The following is a 22,396-nucleotide window of genomic DNA, read 5'->3' on the forward strand; positions in this document are numbered from 1 at the left end:
TGGCGGGTCTACTGCTGTGTAGAACTGAAACTGCCCTGAGGCAGCATTGATAGGCTTGAATTCCAGCCATGAGTAAAATATCTCAAAGGTATACTCCACATGTGCAGCTTTTACAAAAGCAACTGCCCCCCTCATCGGTGACACCTCTAGTTTAGAGATGTTGATTAACTGCTTCCCTGCAATTGGCCCGTATCATCATAGTGCCATAGTGAACAGGTTCAATTGAATCTGGAATCAAAGAATTACATAAACCACAGAATGGGGGAATAACCTTTCATAAGTCTAGCTTGACAAACCTATGGAAATAGGTGCTACCATATCCCCAGTAGGAGGTGACCATGATTACTACGAACGTCCCCGTAATGACGTAATAATGGTTCATGTGATTGTGAATAGTGAAAAACTACTGTAAATGTTACTTTTCCTAACTATTTATTAAAGAGTCAACTTCACCAATGATTTGGACTTTTGATAAATATGGAAATAGTTCTTGAGGGACCATTTTAGCCATTCCCTTTCAAAGTTACAGATTAAAGCTTATAATCTGTACTTTGACATTTTCTAGGATCTAACCACAACCCTGCCAGCGAAAACTTCTTTTGGGGCGTTAGTCACTAAAGGCACAAGCCAACTTTATTTTCACACACGTTCCACATTTAAATATCAGCCATTCTACCTTGTGGACAACAAAGTATACTTTGGGGTGATTTATGAAATGTTAAAAGCAAGGTTTCTCACCTGTCAAAAATGTTTATTTGACAGCAGGTTTTTAGGTGGTTCCAGTCAGGCTGCACATAGTAGGCCTGAAGCCATGTTTTACAGACCCACTATGTGGGTGGCACAATAGGTGTTGCAGTCCACATGTGGCAGTTAGCTTCTAGGCCCTATATATATTTTTCTCACGATATGTTAGGGCCCTATAAGCAGGTTAAATATGTCAATGATGTGTAAACCAATTTAACCATGTTTAAAGCATGGGCACAAACAACTTTCTTCTGTTTTGGGATAAAGTACACAGAATTCATATACTAGCAAAAAAAAGGGTAAAAAAAAGCAAAACATGTGGGGTGACCTTGCATAAAAAGTAGATTTGCTATAGAGATGTAATGCTGCAGTTGATCGGCCAATCATGTCAGTTCCTGGTGCAAGCAATAGGATTAGGTAGCCTCTGATACCACTAAAGATCCTCTAAGGAGATCCAGTGGAGTTCAGAAAGTACTTTGACATTGGACGGTTTGGCATGGGCGATAGCTGTGACGTGAGCACCTACATCCATTTTGCAACCATGTCCAGTATCAGGAGGGAATCAGCAGTTTAACACTATATTTTCCTCAGCCATACAAGAGAGGACAATCCTTTGCTTTTTCATCCTCTCGCCTCCTTAAGTAATTCTTCCTCAGGATGAGGGCCAGTGACACAAACACATTTTCGAACATTGTGAGATTAGTGGTGCATCTGTGGCTTGCTTATTATGAATCTAAGCTGGGTGTACCTGGTTGTTGTTCAGATTAGTCTCAGTTGGCAATGGTTGTGGTTAAAGTGCATTTTCATTCCTTCCCCATTCATTAATAGGCATGTTTTACTCGATGTATTTCTCAAAAGTGTTTTTCAGTAGGACAGCTGTGCCTATGTTATGTGTGACATGTCTCCTATGTCAATGTGTTCCATTTTTTTCTTTTTTCCCATGTGTGAACATTTTACAATTGTGATTACTATTTATGTATGTAGACAGTTTTTTGCGTTTTCCTCTTTCCTTTATTCCTTTGTCCTGGTATTGTCATTCCCTGCCTTCACTGACTTATGTGTTATTTTATTGAAGTTCATCTTTAATACTGTGCTACAACAGATATTTTGCCTGTGCTATGAATTGAGTAGCTGTGGGTGAAATGTTTGTGATTTATGTAAAACCGGCAAAAGACCTACATTTGTTTGGGTATGTTGAATATCCTTATGCTCATCCCTAGATTTCCACACGCCCCTCCCATTTGGAAGAGTTATTCCCCATTTCTGAGACACTCTACCTGACCACACCAACAATGACTCTTAAGTACCAGGGACCTTATTTATGAAGACCTTGCTCCGCCGGTGCGTCACTTTTAACATGGGAAAAAGTGACGCACCGGTGGCGCAAGGCTTTCATAAATGAGGCCCCAGGTTTTTGTGCGCTGCATGAATTGGATTTGATTGCTGTACAATCCCAACTGGATCTTTGTGAATTACCATAAATCGTAACATTAGCTAGTACCGCTGTATTACTATTCCTCATGGTTGGAAACAATTTGGACCCTGAGCCCAGGTACACTAACCTATTGTGTTCATCAACACATAGGAAACAACTTCCCATTTGACACTACTGATCTGGCTTCTCTTCTGGGTCCTCGTAAATAAGACATGAATTAAGGCCTTCGCTCTTTGGAAGGTCTGTCTCAAACACAGCAATTATATGCTAGGAAGGTCATAGGCTGCACACACACCCACACAGACTAGTTGGGCACACAGGTGGCCTTCAGACTGAAGAGATTAGTGTCAAGTAGCCCTTTGCAAGTTACAAAGGTCTTTCCACCCCCTGCACCTTTCAAGCAGTAAATTGAGGGAAATCTGGGCCTGACAATACTGCAGCAGCTCCCTTCCTATGGCAGATAATACGAGAAGGAACCCGGGCAATTCATCCCCTCCTTTAGGGTGACCCAATATGAGTGGCTGAGAAGCAAGATAATTTCCCACCAGTGGGTGTTTATCCTAATTCAGGGATCATCTCTGTCCTTTCTGTGATGAAACTGTGCGAAATGATTAATGAACCAATGATGGCTTAATACTCAGACAAATCTCCATTTGGTGGCTCAGTTCTTTATCATGTATTCTCCTTTGATATTCCTAAACATTGATTTTATTAAATATTGATGGATTTCCACCCATGTGCCAGATCGTGATTGCACTTTGACATGTATAATGTAATTCAGGACTTCGGACTAACCACACAAGGGAAAAATATTTAGCATTCAGCCCAGCCCAGGAAGGAGTCTGAACTGCTGGGCTGTAGATTCACTCTACTCAAGAGGCCATTTGATCTCTAGTAGAGCTCTCAGGAGGTATCCCCACAGTGTGCTTGTATGTCTCCTGTATAGCTTCCTCAGATTGTAAAGAATAGAGGTGCTATTTTGGTCATCCTTCCTAGATATACATAGTGGTAGGAGCGTTTCAGATTAATGACTGATGCAAGGTCCTATGTTGCCACCATCAGGTGCTGCAGGCAAGTCCATTCATCCCGCACATGTAGCAAACCTTAGCATGGTATTGATGAAAATAGCCATTTGGATGTAAACTGTGGATACTGCTTGCAGTGTTTGCAGCCATAGTGATCCTGTTGCAGCTCCCTTTACTGTTGGAGAGTCCGCATAAGAGTCTAAAATGTTGGCAGAAACTGCTCATCCACTTTTATTTCTTGATGTGAGCTGGAGCAGTATGTGGAAGCAATGCACCATCCTATTGACTCATCTAAAATTCAGAGCACTGTTAGGAAGACCTGTCCCACTCTGTTAACCAGAAAATACAGTGTTCGCCTCAGTCAACATTGTTCCCTGATAGGAGGTACCCTCAGATTATACTGATACATGCATCAGGCGTAAGCTCATCAAGGGATCAATTTCAAATAAAAAACACATTGGATCCTATGTGACTGGGTTTTTGACAATTGTGTGACCCTCACAATGTCTGAACCATAATAGAACAGATCTCTGAGTCAGTTGGGTCAGACAAACATCATACCTCCAATGTTAAAGGTTTAAACATAAAGACAACATTTCTCAAAGTACAATTTGTTCTCCAAACGTGACCTCTGGCTTCAGTTTTCTATTTATTTCTTCTCTGTTTACCCATTCTGCAGGAGTGCAGCAGCCAGGCTCCTGTGAACAGGTAAGTAAAACATGACTGCAAATTAGCTTTATAATTGGTAGCTGTAACTGGAACAAAGGCAACACTTGCTACAAATGTCTTGTTATGTAGCCAGGGACTTCTCATGAAGATATGTTATGTTTGTATATGTTTAGTATAATCACATTTAAATGCATATTCGACTACATATTTATACAGTTTGTTTATACTATACTGGACGGTCCTATGAGAACTATAATAGTTCTAAACCATACAAAAAAGTTTCAGGGAACAAAAATTCCCATATTGAAAAAAGGGATAAAACCAGTGATACTAGTGCTGACACATGCACAGTTAAAAGATTACCCCCTAATGACAGACAACAGCAAGGTATGGCAAGCTAGTAACAATATGATAGAAGCAAAGACCAATGCAAAGGTAAACTTTAATAACAGATGTAAATATATTATCTTCTCTAGCCCCACTAGGTTTACTAAGACTGGTTCAACTAATTAAAGCAATCTAAATAATTTGTCCATAAGTGATTAAAGAATAGTTTGTATTATTTTAACTTGTATGAGATACTTTCTAAAGGGCTGTACACTAGCATTATCGATTCTTTAATCCTTGTCTGCGACTCTACCATTTACATTATAGTTCCATTTGAAATCATCGTCCCTTTCACAGCCTAAACGGATATAAAAAAGCATGAATGTTTGACTTTTTAGCTACCATTCGAGGAATGCAGCATTGGATGGCATAAAGTTATCATGCTCATATTCACTACTCTCTCCCTCAACCAATCCAAAACGACACTACACAAAAATTGACTTTCTTGGGTTGATTACTAGCCCATTTAAAATAGTGGAAATTTGATTTTGTACCTAGTTTAAGCAATGTCGTTGTCTTTGGTTATTCTCAATTCATATATATACATACATATGTATTTTTTAATTGTTTATAAGTTAACATTAACAAACCTATACATTAAAGAAAAATACACAATATCAAAAAATAATGACAAAAATAAACAAAAGTATCAAAAGTAATGGACTTCACTTCAAAGGAGTCATGTTTAGTCATCTAATTCCGATTTGATCAAATGAAGGAAAACTGTTAGCATTTGGAGGAGTTAGATTTTGTATTCCCTCGCTAAAGAAACAAAAGGAGGGAAAGTGGTGGACTTTGTAGGGGTTGGAGTCACTATTCATACTCCAATGTAAGCATAATTGGGGAAAACGCTGGGCTTTTGACAGGTTAGATATTCTATTGGAACACCAACATACGTAAAAGTAGAGAAAGTGTTGGACTTTGAAGGGGTCACAAAAACCGTTACCACTTCAATCTAAGAAAAATTGTTGGGAGAGTGTTGGACGTTGGTGAGGTTAAATTTACTATTCTCACTCAAATGCAACAAAAATCAGGGAAAGTATTGACCTTAAGAAATATTACATATGTCATTCTCAAGCCCTATACTTTTTCAACAAACATTTACATGACTTACAAAATAAAATAAATAAAGCATTTTCAAACTAAGAAATAGTCTATAAATAATGACATGATGTAAGAAAAACAATAAATAATACAAGAATAATGTAACAAATAAAACAAATGTAAAAATAATATGTCCCTTACTGCTAATCAAACCCCTCCAAAAATATAGCACATCTTAATTAAAACAATAATAGCAAAATAATAGTTACTTAAAACTAATAAGATTAAACCCCAAAATATTTTTTTTTACAAATGCTATTATTAAATATACCAATTATTCAGCAGAAAAATGACATAACCGATAATCAATTAAAATATTCTACATATTTAATGAACAATTCCCCTACAAACCCATCAGCCCATAACTACATTTTAAATTACTAATTCAGCTATAAAAAAATCTAAATATGCAATAAAAATACTAAATACACTTACATAATATGACAATCAATTTGCATAATAAATCATCAATGTAATATTTAATTTACGTACAACCTAAACTGAAAAATAGAAACAATTATTCATAATTTAAATAACTTCACACCCTATCTCACTACAAACCGAGCATCCTGCTACTAAATTATAACTTGCTAATTAAATATAAAAATGTATATTTAAAAATTACAACCTATGCTTAAAAAAGAAAACAATTACAATAATAATAACACCTATAATTAATATAATAGCTAATATAATACATTACTTACATTTTTACTACAACTATTTTAATGTAAATAATATTATACAACATTTTTAAAAACAATATTACATACCAAAAACATTATATTTAGTGACTCAATATGTTTTTAGTGACAATATTTTTGACACAATATTCATTAAATCACATTTTTTTTCATTCAATATTTTTGTCATAACATTTAAGCATCAATTCAATGAATATAGATATGGAAGCACTTCCTCTTGTTCCTAACCGTCTCTGAAACCTATGTCCTCCAATAAAGGCTACCCTAAACCGTTAATGAAGACTCTTAACTGGACTTTCTCCTGCGTCCTCAAATCACTCAAAGATCACTGGGTTCATTTAATGAAGATAATGAATTGACTATACATTCGATCCCCGCAACTGCAAGACGCAGACCAATCAAATATTGTACTAAATCAGTGTGCTTAAATATTCTTACGCCAGAATCACTATTCTATTAAACCCGGCTACTAGATTTGTTGTGCTATACCCTTTAAAAACATCCATCGCTAACTTCACCTCCACCTTTTTTTATTGTGCTCACTGAAACATGGTTTACTCCTGCTTCAGAACTTCTAATGGATATTTTACTTCCATAAGGCTTCACAGTTCTGCATCGAGACAGCAAAAATAGCATGTGAATATATCCAAATATCCACTTGGGTCAGATTACAAATGACCAGGAGTTTCCTCCAACCAGATGTCCTGGTATACCAGGTACTGTTTTACCAACTAGAAAATTCAGGCAGTAAAATCACATGTGGTTTGGTAGCCTTCGCAGTCTGCCCTGCAACCTCCCACTGAGTCCCTCTTGTGGCATGGGGAGCATAGAATGTCCCCTAACCAGGCCACAGCATGTACATGGTAAATGAGAGTGGCAAAAGTTTAACATTTTAATTTCTGTGTAGAAAAACCAGGAGCGCATGGTTATTCCGAATTCCGAGGGGATAAAGTTGTAATAGCCAGATTTAAACATGGTCATAATGTTAGGAAATAATATTTCCAGCTATTTTGCACCTAAATCAGCTCCATGGACTCTATCCCCTCTATATTGATCACAGCTCATAATATAGCAATCATTCAATGACTAACAGTGCATTTTGAGCAGAATAAACATGGCAATCCTTACGGGAAAAAGAGATACAAGTAGTCTGACAACTTGATGTCTCTCCTAATTGAAAATGGCTTCATCAAATGTTGTATTATTATTATGCGTTCTTATATAGCTCTCGATTACCCGTAGGCATCTCGGCACTTGCCTTGGGAACCCGTCCTGGCTTTTTCCCTGTGAGATACCTGTACTGGGCATCCCCAAGGTGAAAGCCAGGCATCCCGCCGCGGGGGGCGTAGTGGAGATTAAGCAGCTAATGCCCAGAGCTGCAGAGTGTGAACCCGTGATTCGAGTAGGCACCGAAACGAGAATTATCGAGTCCGTGGATATTTGGGCTCAAGACCCTGCCGCATCAGGAATTGAACCCTGGTCCCGGGTCTGACCTCTGCTTCAGGGTCTGCCTCCTCTAACCAGTGAGCCACACTTCTCCACTGTAACATGGACACCCATAAAAACAGTTCAACACTGAATTTGATCATTGCAAAAAAACCAAGGGCCATATGTACAGAGTTTAGGAATTTTGAGTTCTTAATTGTAAATCTTTGTGAATCACAATTAGGAACTCGCAATTCCTAATGTACAAAAATGTACAAATTGGAAATGGCGATTCCTAGTGTGTTCTCAATAGATCTATCTCATTAATATTAATGAAGTAAGTTGCAATTTGCGACCCATTAGGAATTGCAGGCATAACAGAAATAGTGGCATGCTGGGGTCAGCAGATCACCATGTCTGTGATTGTTTTTTAATAAAGCAAACTTTTTTTTTAAAATGCAGCCCGTTTTCCTTGAAGGAAAAAACAAGGAGGACTGTGTTTAAAAAAAAAAATGAAATGTTTACATTTCATTCTTTAAGAGTAGGCAATTGTCCCAAGGACCACTGCTGGCTCTTAAAAAATATTTGTTTCTACATTCACAAAGGGGAAGAGGTCCCTTGGGGACCACTTTCCATTTGTAAATAGTAACTACCATTCTTGAGGTGTTGATAAAAAATGAATGTTTTGTGACCGTAATTCGGTCACAAAACATTCATACATAAAACTGCGATTCATTATTTAGAAGGGCCGCCCTAAACACACCGCTTCCAAAAACCGAATCAATAACAAAGTTCAGATTTGGGTCCAAGTGTGTAATGGCAATTTTACTTGACGCACATGGCCCATCAGTCCCTTACCGACTGGTAAAATGCATTTAGCCACGTACAACAGGCAAAACGTCACTCAGTAACCGAATCACATTTTGCTTTTTTGCGATTCAGTATTAGAAAGGGGCATGTTTAGACCGTCCCTTCTTTATACTGAATAGCACTGGTTTGTATGACTATTTTGCGACTGCAAAAGCAAAGCATTTCCAGTTACCACCAACTTCAAAGTGGTGGTAACCCATCCGCAAAGGGGGAGGGGTCAGCGCAGTTTGTCATTTCCTAATTGCGTATCACTAATATTTGCTATAAGGAAATCATAAACACGTACTTTTGTGCATCTGGCTCCTAGTAACATGTTACAGAATCACAATTTGTGCTCTGCACATTTGGAAACGTAGTTTTGAGGTGGGTAACGGTCTGTTTCTACGAATGGGGCAGTTTTTGACCACATAACAACTTTGGTCAAGTAACAATCGTATTAGAAACATTCATTTCAAGGTCATCTATTTTCGCTAGCCTGCATCCTTACTTTTTACCTACTCATTTGTCAAGTTCTACTATGAAAGTGAAGATATTCAATGGTGTAAAATATGAATTCCTTTCAGAATAAGAAAAATGCATCAGTGTTTTTAAAATTATATCAGTAAAAAACTGTAATCCTCTTAATTCTGAATTAAAGCCTGTTCTCTTGTTTTCTTGAGTCTGAGCTCTTGGCATCATTTGTCGAACCAGAAGACTGAACCATGCATTTCAAGACTTTAGCTGTGACTCTCATCCTGCTTCTCGGCACAACTCTATCAGGTTGGTTCTAAAAAAAATCCCAAATTGCTAAAAGTTTGAAACTTTGTATAGATGAATACAGACTACATTTTGTGTTGATATTTCTTCCTTGTTAGTGCTTCACCCCCCTCCATCCTAAAAGGACCTCTAATTTTCTGTCAATGGTTCATTTTGCTGGTCTGTTTTGGAAGTGCTACAGTTACTATTTATTAGGAATCTATTATACAAGTTCGCAATGTGCTGTGCACACATACTTTGGAAGGGTGGAGAATCAGTTGACTCTCCAAAGCCTTATTCCCCAGATGATATATATATATATATATATATATATATATATATATATATATATATATATATATATATATATATATATATATATATATATATATATATAGGTAGTTTTCTTCATGTAGATGCTGGTTTTGCCTACAAATAGAGAAGTCACGAGAAATAAAGAAGTCACGAGAGTTTATCTGCTTTGAGAGTGCGTCTTCCTTGAGGGCAAATTCAGTATGATATGCGACGGCAGGTCCTGCCATGGGGCTGCACCACCACAAAAGAATCATGTGGGACTGGAAGTTTTGAACTCTTCCGAGCCTGTCACCAGTAAAGCAAATTGGCGGAGAAATGAAAAATTAACCAGCATGCCACATGGAGAAGCCCCCTGGAGGGTTAAAAATAGATTTTAATTGAAATGTCACGGTGCACACCCACTGGAGGGTAATTACAAACTGCATTGCACTATGAGTTCCAGCATGCCTTGAAAAGAAACTCACTTGAGAGGCCCACTGGAGGGCACGCGAACAATCTAATTAGCATGCAGTGCTGGCGTGTTGTTTGTTTCGTTTACCCTGTGAACAAGGGCCAGGAGGCCCGAAACTCGTCAGGAAAGGAACTTTTCTTCATGTAGATGCTTGTTTTGCCTACAAATAAAAAACTCAGGAGAGTTTACCTGCTTTGAAACTGCGTCTTCCTTGAGGGCAACTTCAGTATATCTATAGATATATAACTACTGGCGGTTTCCAGTAGGTAGTTATAGTTAGGACGTAGTTGCCATAGGTAAAGCATTTGTTCATTAGAGTCGTTTGATAAATCTTCACAACTTTTTCAAAACTAGTTCGCCACTCACTTCAGCTGCTGTCTGCAAAGTAATGGGGTGATCCGTCAAGCGAGGGCCGAGAAAAAGGGGGGTCCCAAAATGCGTTTTCCCATGTTAATTTCCTTGGGAAATTTAAACACTGTTATAGCCCTTACTGCTGCAATAAATTACACCAAATGTAGCAGAAAGATAGATGTTGGTCCAGGGAAGTGCCTTTTTGTGATTCGGTGTTATTAGGTTCAGTAGTTGCGGAGTTATTAAAAGTATTTTTCTATTGTATATATAGGGGCGAGGAGGGTCCGTGACCCCTCCCAATCTTGTGCTGGGAGCTGATTGGCTGCCTACACTTCAAACCAGGAACTGTTGGCAGCCATCTTGGGACTTGGCATGAGCTGCAGGGTAGGAATACCCTGATCTCCTAGGCCTCTTGAGGGGATGTGGGGTGTCCCTGCAGGGCCAAAAAAGCATTTTATTTTGTTTAATTTTCAGCAGGAGCAATGTTAGATCTGCGGCTCAGATATATATATATATTTTTAATGGAGAGTGGGCTCCTGAGCTTCTTTAGTAATCAGTTTCTGGGTGAGCCATGTCCTGGGAGAATTTTGAAAATTAAGGAGGGGGCGCATGCCCCCCCTCCTGGGCCTTAATAATGCCCCGGGGATCACCACCTCCCTGGGGCTTAGTCATTGTTAAATGGGGGGCCTCTCAGGCCTCCCTGGACCCTGGTGACCACCACCACCTCTGGGGCCGCATTCAAAAACTAAAATAGGTTGCCTCGTGAACCCCTGGGCCTTTGGTTTGTTTATTTTTGTAATGGGGGCCTCACAAACACCCCTCCCCGGAACTTGGGGAACACTTTCTCCCCAGGGCCAAATATATATATTTTAAATGGGAGGGGGACTGTGAGGCCTTTCCTTGCCCTTCTGGAGCCATAGATGGCCCTGCGGACTGCCACTTCCCAGGGCCGGCTCCTTTTATGTCCGAGGGCTTTACCGCTCCCACCAAGACCACAGAAAGCACTCTGCTTTTCGCAAGAGAGAGCTCAGAAATGCAATCAAAAGCTCAGAAATGCTCTTGCTTCCTGGAAGAGGAGCAGAATTGCTTTCAGACACAGGGGCCTGGATGTTTAGCAGCTCTCTATGTCTGAAAGCAATGCCGGCTCCCACATGAGGCGGGGAGTTGGCAGGGACCACAGGTGTCTTCAGGCTCCCCCTGCGGTATCATTGGAGAGTGGGTGCCAATGGGGCACCCACAAAAAGATGGCCACGTTGCAGGGTAATGGGGTCCCTGGGGTCAAATTTGGCCTAGAGAGGGGGGGCATGTAGCCCCCTCCCCCATTTGTAAATAGCAGGGCCCTAGGTGATGGGGTTCCTGGGGCTGAAATCATCCTAGGAGGATTGCTGCATGGTCCCCTACCCCACTACTATTAAAAAGAAAAAAGGCCAGGCCAGGCCCTGGGGATGGGGTCCTCAGGGCTGAATTAGACATAGGGAGGCATGCAGCCTCCCTCCCCCATTTGTAAATAGCTGGGCCCTGGGGAAATCGGTCACTGGGGCCAAAATCGGCCCAGGGAGAAGGGCTGTGTGGGCCCCCTCCCCACTAGTATTTTAAAAATGTTTAAAATGCCGGGCCCTGGGGGATGGGGTTCCTGGGGCTGATTTCAGCCCAGGGAAGAGGGCCTTTTCAGCCCCTCACTCATTTGTACTAGACAGGCCCCGGAGGATGGGCTCACAGGGCCGAAATTGTTCTGGGAGGAGGACTGCACGGACCCCCTCCCCAGGCACTGGCTGCTGTAATTAGCATCTTAACAGTATGGACCTTTGGGGCTTGTATGGGAATCCAAGGATGGCTGTCAAGCCCACTTTAGGAACACGGTAGCTGACCAATGTGCTTGGGGGGCTTGTTGGTGGTTGAAGCTTCCAAGCCAACACAGTCTGGAGATCATCTTTGTTAGATGTGGCACTTGGAAACAAAGCAAGCAGACACTCATCTCATATTCAGCCCTGAAAGCCGACGCATCATCTATTTTGATGGGCAGTTGCAGCACTATGCCCTCAAGGCTGGAATGCCGAGCCTCATGGAGACAACTTGTTGAATACTTCTTTAGGCAGCTCATGATACAAACTGCAACAAGAGACGGGGGAACCCTGCAGACTTCAGGCCAGGACCATCTTTGTTCCCTCCCAACAGTCACTTGTGGGTGCCCCACACCCATGGAAATTGCTGGACTTCTCTTCCAGAATAATCAGTCCTTCCTCAGTGGCACGCACTCCCCTTTCATGTCTGAGCAAGCAGGCAGGTTTAGGCACATAGGCAAACACTCAGCAACTCCAGCAAAGTACAGACTTCAGATAATGTCCCCTCACCTCTGGGAGATTGGCTCTGGTCCCATATCAATCCCCAATACTCAGACTCATACAACACACAGTCCTTCTACCATACATATGCTACACACAGACGGCACATACACACCCGCACACTTGATAGACACAAAGCATATTCTCCGGGTTTCACATAACAGTAGAACTTTACACAAGATGGGTCAGTAGACTACACTCTCACCGGTACAGAGAAAATGTTGTAGTCACACTATAATTTCACATCACATGATGCCACCACCTCTTTGTGTGATGTACCAAGAGTAGGGACAGTAGTCCAGGGCCAAATGTAATGCATGCTTTGTTAGAGGCAGGACTAGGACTATTGATCTGGGGACACAATAAATTAGTCTGACACCAGGACCTAAATATAAACATTTGTTTACAATGCAGGGGACATTCCCGTCCCAAATATACGTACAGTGGACAGCTCTGTAGCTGGAATGCACCAGCAATTTTCTTTTGCACTCTTTATCACTTTAAATGAAATATTTAGCTTAATCTTAATCTTAAACTTAAAAAGGGTGCCACCTTTCCCTATGATCAAGAAAAGATTCCAAAGTACAGCATTAAACATAATAGCAGTGCTTAATATGAGCCAGTGATCGCTGATTGGGTCACAGGCACTACATTATGGAGACTGACACCTATTTTGCCTCAATAGACATTGAGTGTGAGCAAGAGAGGGAAAAACCAAACAAAAGGAAAAGAATTAGGAGGAGAAAGATGAAAAAAAGTCACAAAGGTAGGAAGCAGGAATCTGCAATATTTGTATAAAGGGGCTGGGAGTGTCTAATAGTTGATGGAGAGCCCTTAGGTTGCTTTAATTCAACTCAGCCTTTGTATTTGGTTCTCCGAGATCTAAAAGCACTGGCCAAGGTTATGGAAGCACGGTTTTGGGTACTGGCCATAATTCTTTTGCAACTTAAACAGGGCTTAATGCCAACCGATATGGACTAAACCATGGATGAAGAATTATCCCTTCGCCCTGAGCAACTGCACCAAGAACAATGGGAGGTCTTCTGTGCCTTGGTGATCTGTTAATTTTTTATTATTTGTACTTTACAATGGAATACCCTAGTCAACACAGATTGTGTTTTCAGTTTATCATGCAGTGAAGCAATGCAAGAAATTTGACATTTGTAATTTCATAGTTACTTGATAGTGTGATTAACAACTGTTTTGCAGAATTTATTCATGTTTATGCACATTCATTAACTGTGTTAAAATAACTGACTGACTAAGGTCCGCAACGCATATTATAATGCAGATAACCTCATTAATCATTGTTTATGAATAATAACAGTTCATTTCCATGCTCACATTGCACTTTTTACCTATCTTTGCACTAGTGCAGTTTCAGAATGGCAAACATTGCATGCTCACTTCCCCACTGTTGTAATTTTCATTGCTGCATTCTTATCCATGTTTCCTACATGCTCAGGACTTCTGAATTTCTTATGTTAGCACAGGATGCTTTCAGGTAATTTCTAAGACATCTAGGGCCAGATTTATGATCTTGTAACACAATGCAGCACAGCACCCAAAGTTGCTACAGAGAGATGAGGAGAGCACCATATAAACAGCCATGTCATCGTCCTCCTCTCTGCCTAGCGCTCCACACAATTGGGCTGTAGAGCGCCACAAACACAACTTTGCACCATAGCGCAGAAGAATCTAAGTGAGTCTAGCATAGGTTTCATACTGGAAAGGTACCCTTACCGTACAAAATACTATGTCTAAACAAACTTCAAATACTTTCTACTTTTTACGTGTGTTGTACTATCCACCACACATGCAAAGTTGGAAAAGAAAGGATAAATAAAAATATTTCTCCTTTTAATGCCTGCTTCAAAATGTCATTATATTTTGGCGGAATACCCCGTCTACTACAGTTATTAGATAGAGTTTTGCATCAGAAAGCATGGATGGTTGCATGGGAACGCTCATGTACCATCCAAGTAATGCCCCTCTGACCCAGAGTAACACAAAGGAGCACTTTGCCCTGATTTGAGTTACTTTTAGGCAACTTTCAGAAAGTAAATCTAACAAAAAACGTCTAGATCAAATATGTACATAAAGGTTAAATCAAGGTTTTTGGTTAGCGTTCCTTAAAACGCAATAACATTTGCTTAAAAAAAGGAAATTCACTGAAATAAAACATAGTTAAAGCGGAGTTATGATTTTTGCAAATTAATACTGAAAAACAACTCAAATGCAGTTTCAGTTAGGACTGCAATCCATAACTCACACAACGATCATGCAAACCATAACAAAACAAAAGCAAATGCTCTTGCCCTCACTCTTGATGTCATTTAAAAGTAAGTCATCTTGAATGATTCGGTTATATATTTTATTACCCTGTGGGTTCTTGTTTTAAACTATTTAAATTCCCTGCTTTTTTCAGTGAGTTTCTGTTTTTCTAACACGTTAATATCGTTTTATCAAACCTAACTAAAACGTCACTTTAACCTTTGGTTTTTTTGGTGATTTTTCTTGTTTTGTATTCATATTCTAAATTGAGCATACACCTAACCATCTATGTTCAACCAACCCTTTCACAGAACAGTTTATTTGGCCATGTTCTGTAGAACCTGGCATCTGGCAATGCCTGGCACCCTCCACTCTGCAGCTCAGTAGAAGTATGACCAAAATGCCTGGCCAAAGCCGGACCCTGCACCCACCCTTCCACTTGCGGGCAGTCTCTCCACTGTGCAAGGCCTTCAACCATGCACAGTAGAGGGTTGGCATCTCTGTAGCCAAACCACCTCTAGCAGCCAAGCCCTCTACTGTGCACACCCTTTGTCGGTGTTCAGCAGAGGGTTAACGGCAGGACCCGGCCTCTGGCCAGGCTCTGCACCCCCCTCCGTAGCAGCGCTGCCACTCCGCTGTGCAGGGCGTGAGCCCAATCCTCCACAGCCAGGCGGAAGGTTGACAAAAGGTACTGGCCTCCGGCCACATCTTGCAACCACCTCTTCACATTCGGTCACGCCTCTGCGCATCGAAGGCAGCCAGGACCTGCGCCCCCTCTCTCCGAAGCAGGAATTTTTTTCTACTGTGCAAGGCCTTCAGTTGTGTATAAAAGAGGGTTTGCTGCATGGTATACATTTTTAACAGGCCCCTACACTAAACAAACCCCCCACTACAGGCCAATTCCTTCACTGCACATGGGAAAATGCAGGAGGTCAGGCCCACCACTGCAGCCGAGATAGTTCACCACTGTGTAGGTTATGCACACACCACTCTGCAGGCAGGCAATGGTTGGGCACAAGGCCTGCCAACTGGTTAATCCCTATGCCGGATGTATGTCACTACAACGCATAATTTTACAACGCACACCTATACAACACATTTTTTATTGTATTACTGTTTGTGTGCTGAATAACTACTTAACACGGTGTCTCTAAGTTAAACCTGACTACTTTTGTGCCAAGCTATCACAGGGATAAGCACAGGTTAATTCAGTGATTTTTTTGTGGTTCAACTTGACAAGGATGGTGGTTGTTGCTTGAGAAGAATCCCCTTACTCAATCAAAACAAGCATTTGCAATGCAATGGTTCTCACATTAGTGACAGTTTGAGCTATTGGTGTTGCAAATAAAAATGGTTGTTAGATTTATTTTTTTGTCAAAAAATATCCTAGCAGGAACATAAGGAACAAAAAAATCCCACAAAGCAGGTAAAGGGTGCTGTACCACATGTTGTTACTATGTGTCCATGAGTTGGACAGGGATCTCTATTAGCCACATAATTTACTGCACCCTTAAAGAAATTATAAAGAGAAAGTTTACAGTCGAGCATACGTTTACAAAGTTAAATAAACAAAAATTGTGCAAACTAACAAAAATCTCACAATTAAAAACGTACGCTCTCTTTATTACTTCCTCTTTGCATACGTGCTGCATTTTGGAGCACACATGCAAAGATGAATATGCCTCTAAGAACAGTTTTTGCGCAGGAAAGTATTATTTCCTGCATTAAAACTAATTTGACTACAAAGCAGGAACCCTTATGACCACAGAAGTGCCACTTTATGTGATGCTCCGGTGTCGCTGTGCACTGGTCCATGTTTACAAGGTGGCTTAACTCTTCCTTGTATATATTATCTTTCTTGGAAGGACGAAAGGACGACTCTTCAAAGGCAAAGCAGGTAAGTAAAACTTTATTTAAGTATAAGTATCTGCCTGCAGTGAAAGCGTGGCTCATCCCTAGCCAGCCAGTCACCAACTGACCGCCTAGGAACTCCACCACTGTAGGTGGAATGTGAAACGCATTAGGCACAGTCCTCCACACTCCTCACATGGAAGAGAGGACATGTATGCCGCAAGTAAAACACATTCTCTTTCCTTACAACAAAAATTATTAGAAGCAAAAAGAAGAAACCATAAGAAGAAGAGAAGTAAGGAGAAAAGGAAAGAGAGAGACATGAGATGAACGAAGGAAAAGAAAGAAAAGAAAGAAGCAAGAAAGTGAAAGAAATGACTATAGCCAAAAGGGAAAATTAAAACCACATCTTACAAAAGTAAAAGTGAAAGCACAAAAGTGAAAGATGGTAAAACATTAATCACAAATATAATCGTTGAGGTATCCTGGAGGATGTTGAACTCTTCTAGGTCTTACTTCCCTTCCAACAGGAACACAGTGTTCAAAGTCAGTGGAGGCATCACCACCACCCTGAGTAAGACCACGAGCACCAGAACCTGCATGTGAAGGGCTAGTCAAATCACTGCCAGACATGGACATGAAGATATTGCTAGCACTTAGATCATGGTGCTTGAAAAAAACATTATCAACATCACTTTTCTGATAAACAGCTACGCGCCTGTGGTTCCATTTATCACTATTGTCAAGCACAACAGCATGAAGTACAGTACGTGTCACTTTGTAAGGCCCCAAGAACTTGGATAAACCTGCACTAGATCTTCCACTATGCAGCTTCACCCAATCGCCTGAGCAAATGAGTCTGCTGATTTTTTTCCCCAACTTTCAAAGTTGTGGGAGAAGTACTGGGAGAAGTGCTTTTAAGAACAAGGGGCTAGATGTACGTAAATAGGATTTACCGATTCTAAAATTCCGAATTTTACCGATTCAGTATTTTAGAATCGGTAAATGCTATGCTGGTAATAATTCGGTAAAAATTACCGAATCGTTAAGATTCGGTATTTACCGAATCAGTATTTACCGATTCGGTAATTGCCATTCATTCCTATGGGCCTGGACGCCCATAGGAATGAATGTCAATTACCGAATCGGTAATTACCAATTCGGTAAAATAGGGAAAGAGTCAAGGGTGGCAGGGTGTCACTTTGACACCCTGTTGCACCCCTGAATAGTGCTTGTGTGCACATGTGGCACACAGTATGTCTGTCACATGGCACAGGTGTAAATGCACAGATTTGCATTTACAGAGGTATTCGTTATTTACCACCAACTAATAGTTGGTGGTAAATAACGAATCCTTAAAGCACAGAAGCACTCTTCAAAGTGCTTCCTACATGTCATTTACCGATTCGGTAAATACCGAATCGGTAAATGATGATTCGGTAAATACCGAATCGGTAAATACCGATTTGTTATTTACCGAATCCTCCCCTACATCCCAAATGCCCAATACCGGTTGGTAACGGCCAAAATTCGGTAATTTCGGCCGTTACCGACCGGTAATACCCTTCCTACATCTGGCCCTATGTCTTTAATCCAAGTGGGAACAAGTTTGGTGTTCGGCAGTCTCCCAAGCATCATTTCAAAAGGTGTTTTACCAGTAACCCCATGCAAACTTGAGTGGTATGCCCACAACATTTCAAAAACCAATAAGTTTACCTCACTTCCACAAGTCAAGGTTGTTTGAATGGTACCTTTGATCAACCTTTTTGCCTTCTCAACCACACCATGGCCCTGTGGATTCTAGAGTGATGTGCAGTTGTGCTTGATACCAAAAGAGCAAAAAATGCTTACATTTCCACAGAAGTTAGTTGGGTGCCATTGTCAATGATCAAAACAGATGGTAAACCCTCTTTACCTCAAATTTCTTTCAAAGTGTTCACTGTGGCTTTCATAGTGATTTCTTTCATGAACTTTACTAAGAACCATTTGGTGTGAATATCAATCACTACCATGGCAAACCTACAATAACTCTTGAGTTCGTTAATTGGACCAATGAAATCCAAGCAGATGGTATGTCAAGGTTGCCCACGGTCTGCCATCTGTCCCATGACTGCTTGCACTCTGGCTCTTAAACGCTTTTCACTTTGTTTGCATACTTCACACTCCTCCACCCAATTATTCACATCAGCATCCATCCCAGGCCACCACAAATTCACTTTCAACCTTTTCTTTGTTTTTGTTTGGCCCAGATGCCCCTCATGTGCCAATCTGATGAGTTAACCCTAAAGGAGGAACAAATAATTCTCCCCTCATAATTAACATATCGCCGCATACAGACAATTTATCCAGTACTTTCACAAAAGGTCTGATAGAAGGAGACACTGTACTTTTTCTCCTACTGCCTTGCAAAATCAAGCGTTTGAGTTCATGCATGGAGTTGTCAGAGGACATTTCCTTAACCCATTTACTTTCTTTGATGGCCTGAGCTTCAACCACATTCAGCAATTTTTTTACACAAGCTATGGCACCTCCCGCCTCCTTTGCTATAACTGATGATTTATCAACACTTTCCCACTCAAGAGAAAGTCGTGACAAGCAATCAGCTTAAATATTTCTCCAACCTTGTATATACTCAACCTTGTAGCAATATTCTTGTAAGCGAAAAGCTAACCTAGCTAGCCTCACAGAGTATTTATGGGTTCCACCTGGTAATAACACATCAATCAAGGGTTTGTGATCAGATTTCAGCTTGAATTTGGAACCCCATAAGTGGGTTCTGAAATATTCGCAACCCCAAGCTGCCGCTAAAGTTTTGCGTTCAATAACTGAATAATTCCTTTCAGAATTATTGTCAGTGTCCTGGATGTAAATGCCACCCTTTTTTCATGTCCATTATGGTCCTGAGATAGAATGGCACCAAGTCCTGTGGCACTAGTATCGACAGTGAGGACGAATTCAAGCTTGGTGTCAATAGGGGTGAGTATGCCTGCCTCACAAAGATCTTTTTTGATATCATCAAAACAAGACTGTTGCTGAGATTCCCACACAAAAGTAGCTCCTTTTCTTAAAAGTGATGCAAAAATTTCTGTTTTTGAAGAAAAGTCTTTGACAAACTTTGAGTAATACTCAATAAGACCTAGGCAAGATCTTAATTTATCTTTGTCAGAAGGTGCAGTAGCTAACCTGATAGTATACAAAAGGTTTTGTTTAGGTCTTACACCTTCGGCAGAGATTTCATAGCCAAGATATTCAACTTTGTCTACAAATTACATTTCTCACATCTGAGGGTTAAACCAGATTCTTTGATCTTGAGCAGCGCCTCCCTGAGGATGCGATTGTGTTTGTCAATGGTGTCTCCAAATATAAGAAAATGTAATCCTGGAAATACACAATGTTATTGACATCTTTAAAAGCACACTTGTCATGCGTTGGAAAACGCTTGCAGCAGAGTAAAGTCCAAAAGGCATTCTAGTGCACTGAAAAATGCAATCCATCGTGATAAAAGCCGTGAGTGGTTTGGACTGTTCATGAAGTTTAATCTGATGGTAAGCATTTTTTAAGTCTAGCTTAGAGAAAAATTTCCCACCACTTAAAGCCACGATCAACTCGTTAATGTTGGGTAATGAGTAGGTATCTACAACTGCATTTTGATTGAGTGATGTCAAATTTATGCAAAATCTGAGATTTCCGTCAGACTTTTCAGTGATAACGACTGGAGAAAGCCACATGGAGCTTTCTACTGGCTCAATTACACCTGAAGACACAGTATCCTTAAGCATATCTTTCACTGCCGCCCTGGCTACTAAAGGTATTCTGCGTACCCTGTGCTGTACTGGAAAAGCCTCAGGTTTTACTACTATTTTGTGGACATAAGCCATAAAGCATCCTAATTTTTCTCTAAATACGTCCTCTGCCTCTTCTAAAATACTTTCCAAAGAAGGGTTCTCCACTACCATTACTTGAGTGGGAGCTCTAGGGTCAACCATGATACACAAATCATACTGGGGCATCCGTCCTAGAATGGGAGGTCCATCAGTAGCTACGTACACCTTCCCTTGTACTGAACTACCCCCAAAATCTATTGTAGTGTTCATATACCCTAATAGATTTATAGTTTTACCCTGTTAACTCCCAGGGTTAATGTCTTTGGGGAGTAGCACTATACCTGACCTTAACATGTCAAACACTGTTTTGGGAACAATAGTATACATGGACCCGGAATCCACCATATGTTGTACAGATTTTCCGTTTATCACAAAATCTGACTTAGGTCTATTTATTCTGCCCTTGTCATCAGTGGGATCGTCAACACTTAAAATCTTATATTTGTGTTTAAAAGTCAGTGCCATGAGATGTGAACTTAAAATTCTCCAGTATTAGGGGTGTCTTTCATAGATTCACATGCCTGAATCATTCCCCGTCGTCGGAGTGGGAGTCCCACGGTACATAAAAAAGCAATAATATGCCATAAATATGTAGTAATACTAATAGAAAATGAACCAGGAAGTAAAGCAGCCAATGCTACAGTAGGCAAAAAACTTCCACCTCTATGACTCTCATAGTCATTATGTATAGTCCAAACTACAGCCAATCAGGCGCCAGCACCCACCAGAATGTTCTCCCCAGAGGCTCAGGCTCTCAGATTTTCTACCGCACGTCGTGTGTAAGGGAGTCTCCCTGAGCTCTGCTCAGTTTCTTACTTCTAACTTCATTTCCTTCTACTTTTAAGGATGTCTTCTAAGAAATCTCTCTTTAGAGCTTGTGATTGCTGTGGTAAGCTTCGGCTTTTTGAAAAAGATCCACATAAAAAGTGTATCTATTGTCTGTACCCAGATCACCAGGCCTCTGACTGTAAGATCTGCAGAACCATGCCTCAAAAGACTCTCAGGGATAGAGAGGGTCGGTTACTTCTGTGGTTGAAAAGGCTAAAGGATTCTTCTAATCCTGCTTCTGAGGTAGGCAGTATTGCCTCTGGTTCTACTTCAGCCTCTAGGAAGAGGCCTGCGCCTGAAGGAATGTCATCGCCTAAGGCTAAGCTGACTAAAAAACAACCACCTGCTAAGGGACTGGATAAGCCTTCAACATCCAAGACTGTCCCCACCAAGGACACGGAAAGCACCTCTGTTTCAAAAAAGGGGACAATCCTCAAGTTTCCCCAATCATCTGAGAGGATTTTACCACAGACCTCATCTACACCTACTGCGATGTCCTCTTCTGCTTCCTCGTCGACGAGAACGACGACAACAGTGACATCGACGGTAACATTTTCCTCTCCTAAACCTGGTATGGTTATGTCCTCGTCGACGGCGTCTCCAACTATGGTATTTGTTTCTGTGAGGCCTGTGTCGTCGACGTCCGTCGTCGGTGCCTCGTCGTCGACACCTCTAAAGGCGTTACCGCCGACGAAAAAGACTCCGTCGACGAGCTCGTCTTTGGGCTCCACGCCGTCGACGAAAATAACACCGTCGACGAAGAGTGTCCCGTCGACGAAGAGTGTCCTGTCGACGGCGAGTGTCCCGTCGACGACGAGTGTCCCGTCGACGAAAAGTGTCCCGTCGACTACAAAACCATCGGAAGGGAATCTTCCGACGACGCCGCAGTTCTCATCATGCACGGCACTGCAGGTTTTGTCTCCATCGACGGTGTTTTTAACACCACAACAAGCATCAGGTCAGATACGTGAAATGCAGCTTTCACCCCTTTGTATTTCGCCT

At 41.0% G+C, this 22,396-nt stretch overlaps 1 protein-coding gene across 3 annotated transcripts in view; it reads left to right on the forward strand.

Annotated features, from left to right (window-relative positions):
- The first annotated feature begins 3,883 nt into the window (after nt 1-3,883).
- LOC144772433 (apovitellenin-1-like) overlaps nt 3,884-22,396 on the forward strand; it is a 44,944-nt gene continuing 26,431 nt past the window's right edge. Inside the window, exons 1-2 of one of the 3 annotated variants that reach the window (XM_078656749.1) lie at nt 3,884-3,912; nt 9,023-9,122. In XM_078656749.1, coding sequence (XP_078512875.1) covers nt 9,065-9,122 — 58 coding nt within the window. In that variant the 5' untranslated portion in view covers nt 3,884-3,912; nt 9,023-9,064. The remainder of the gene's footprint in view (nt 3,913-9,022; nt 9,123-22,396) is intronic. The other 2 variants (XM_078656750.1, XM_078656751.1) reach the window with 2 other exon arrangements.

Source organism: Lissotriton helveticus, chromosome 8 (genome assembly GCF_964261635.1).
Source record: "Lissotriton helveticus chromosome 8, aLisHel1.1, whole genome shotgun sequence".
NCBI lineage: Eukaryota > Metazoa > Chordata > Amphibia > Caudata > Salamandridae > Lissotriton > Lissotriton helveticus.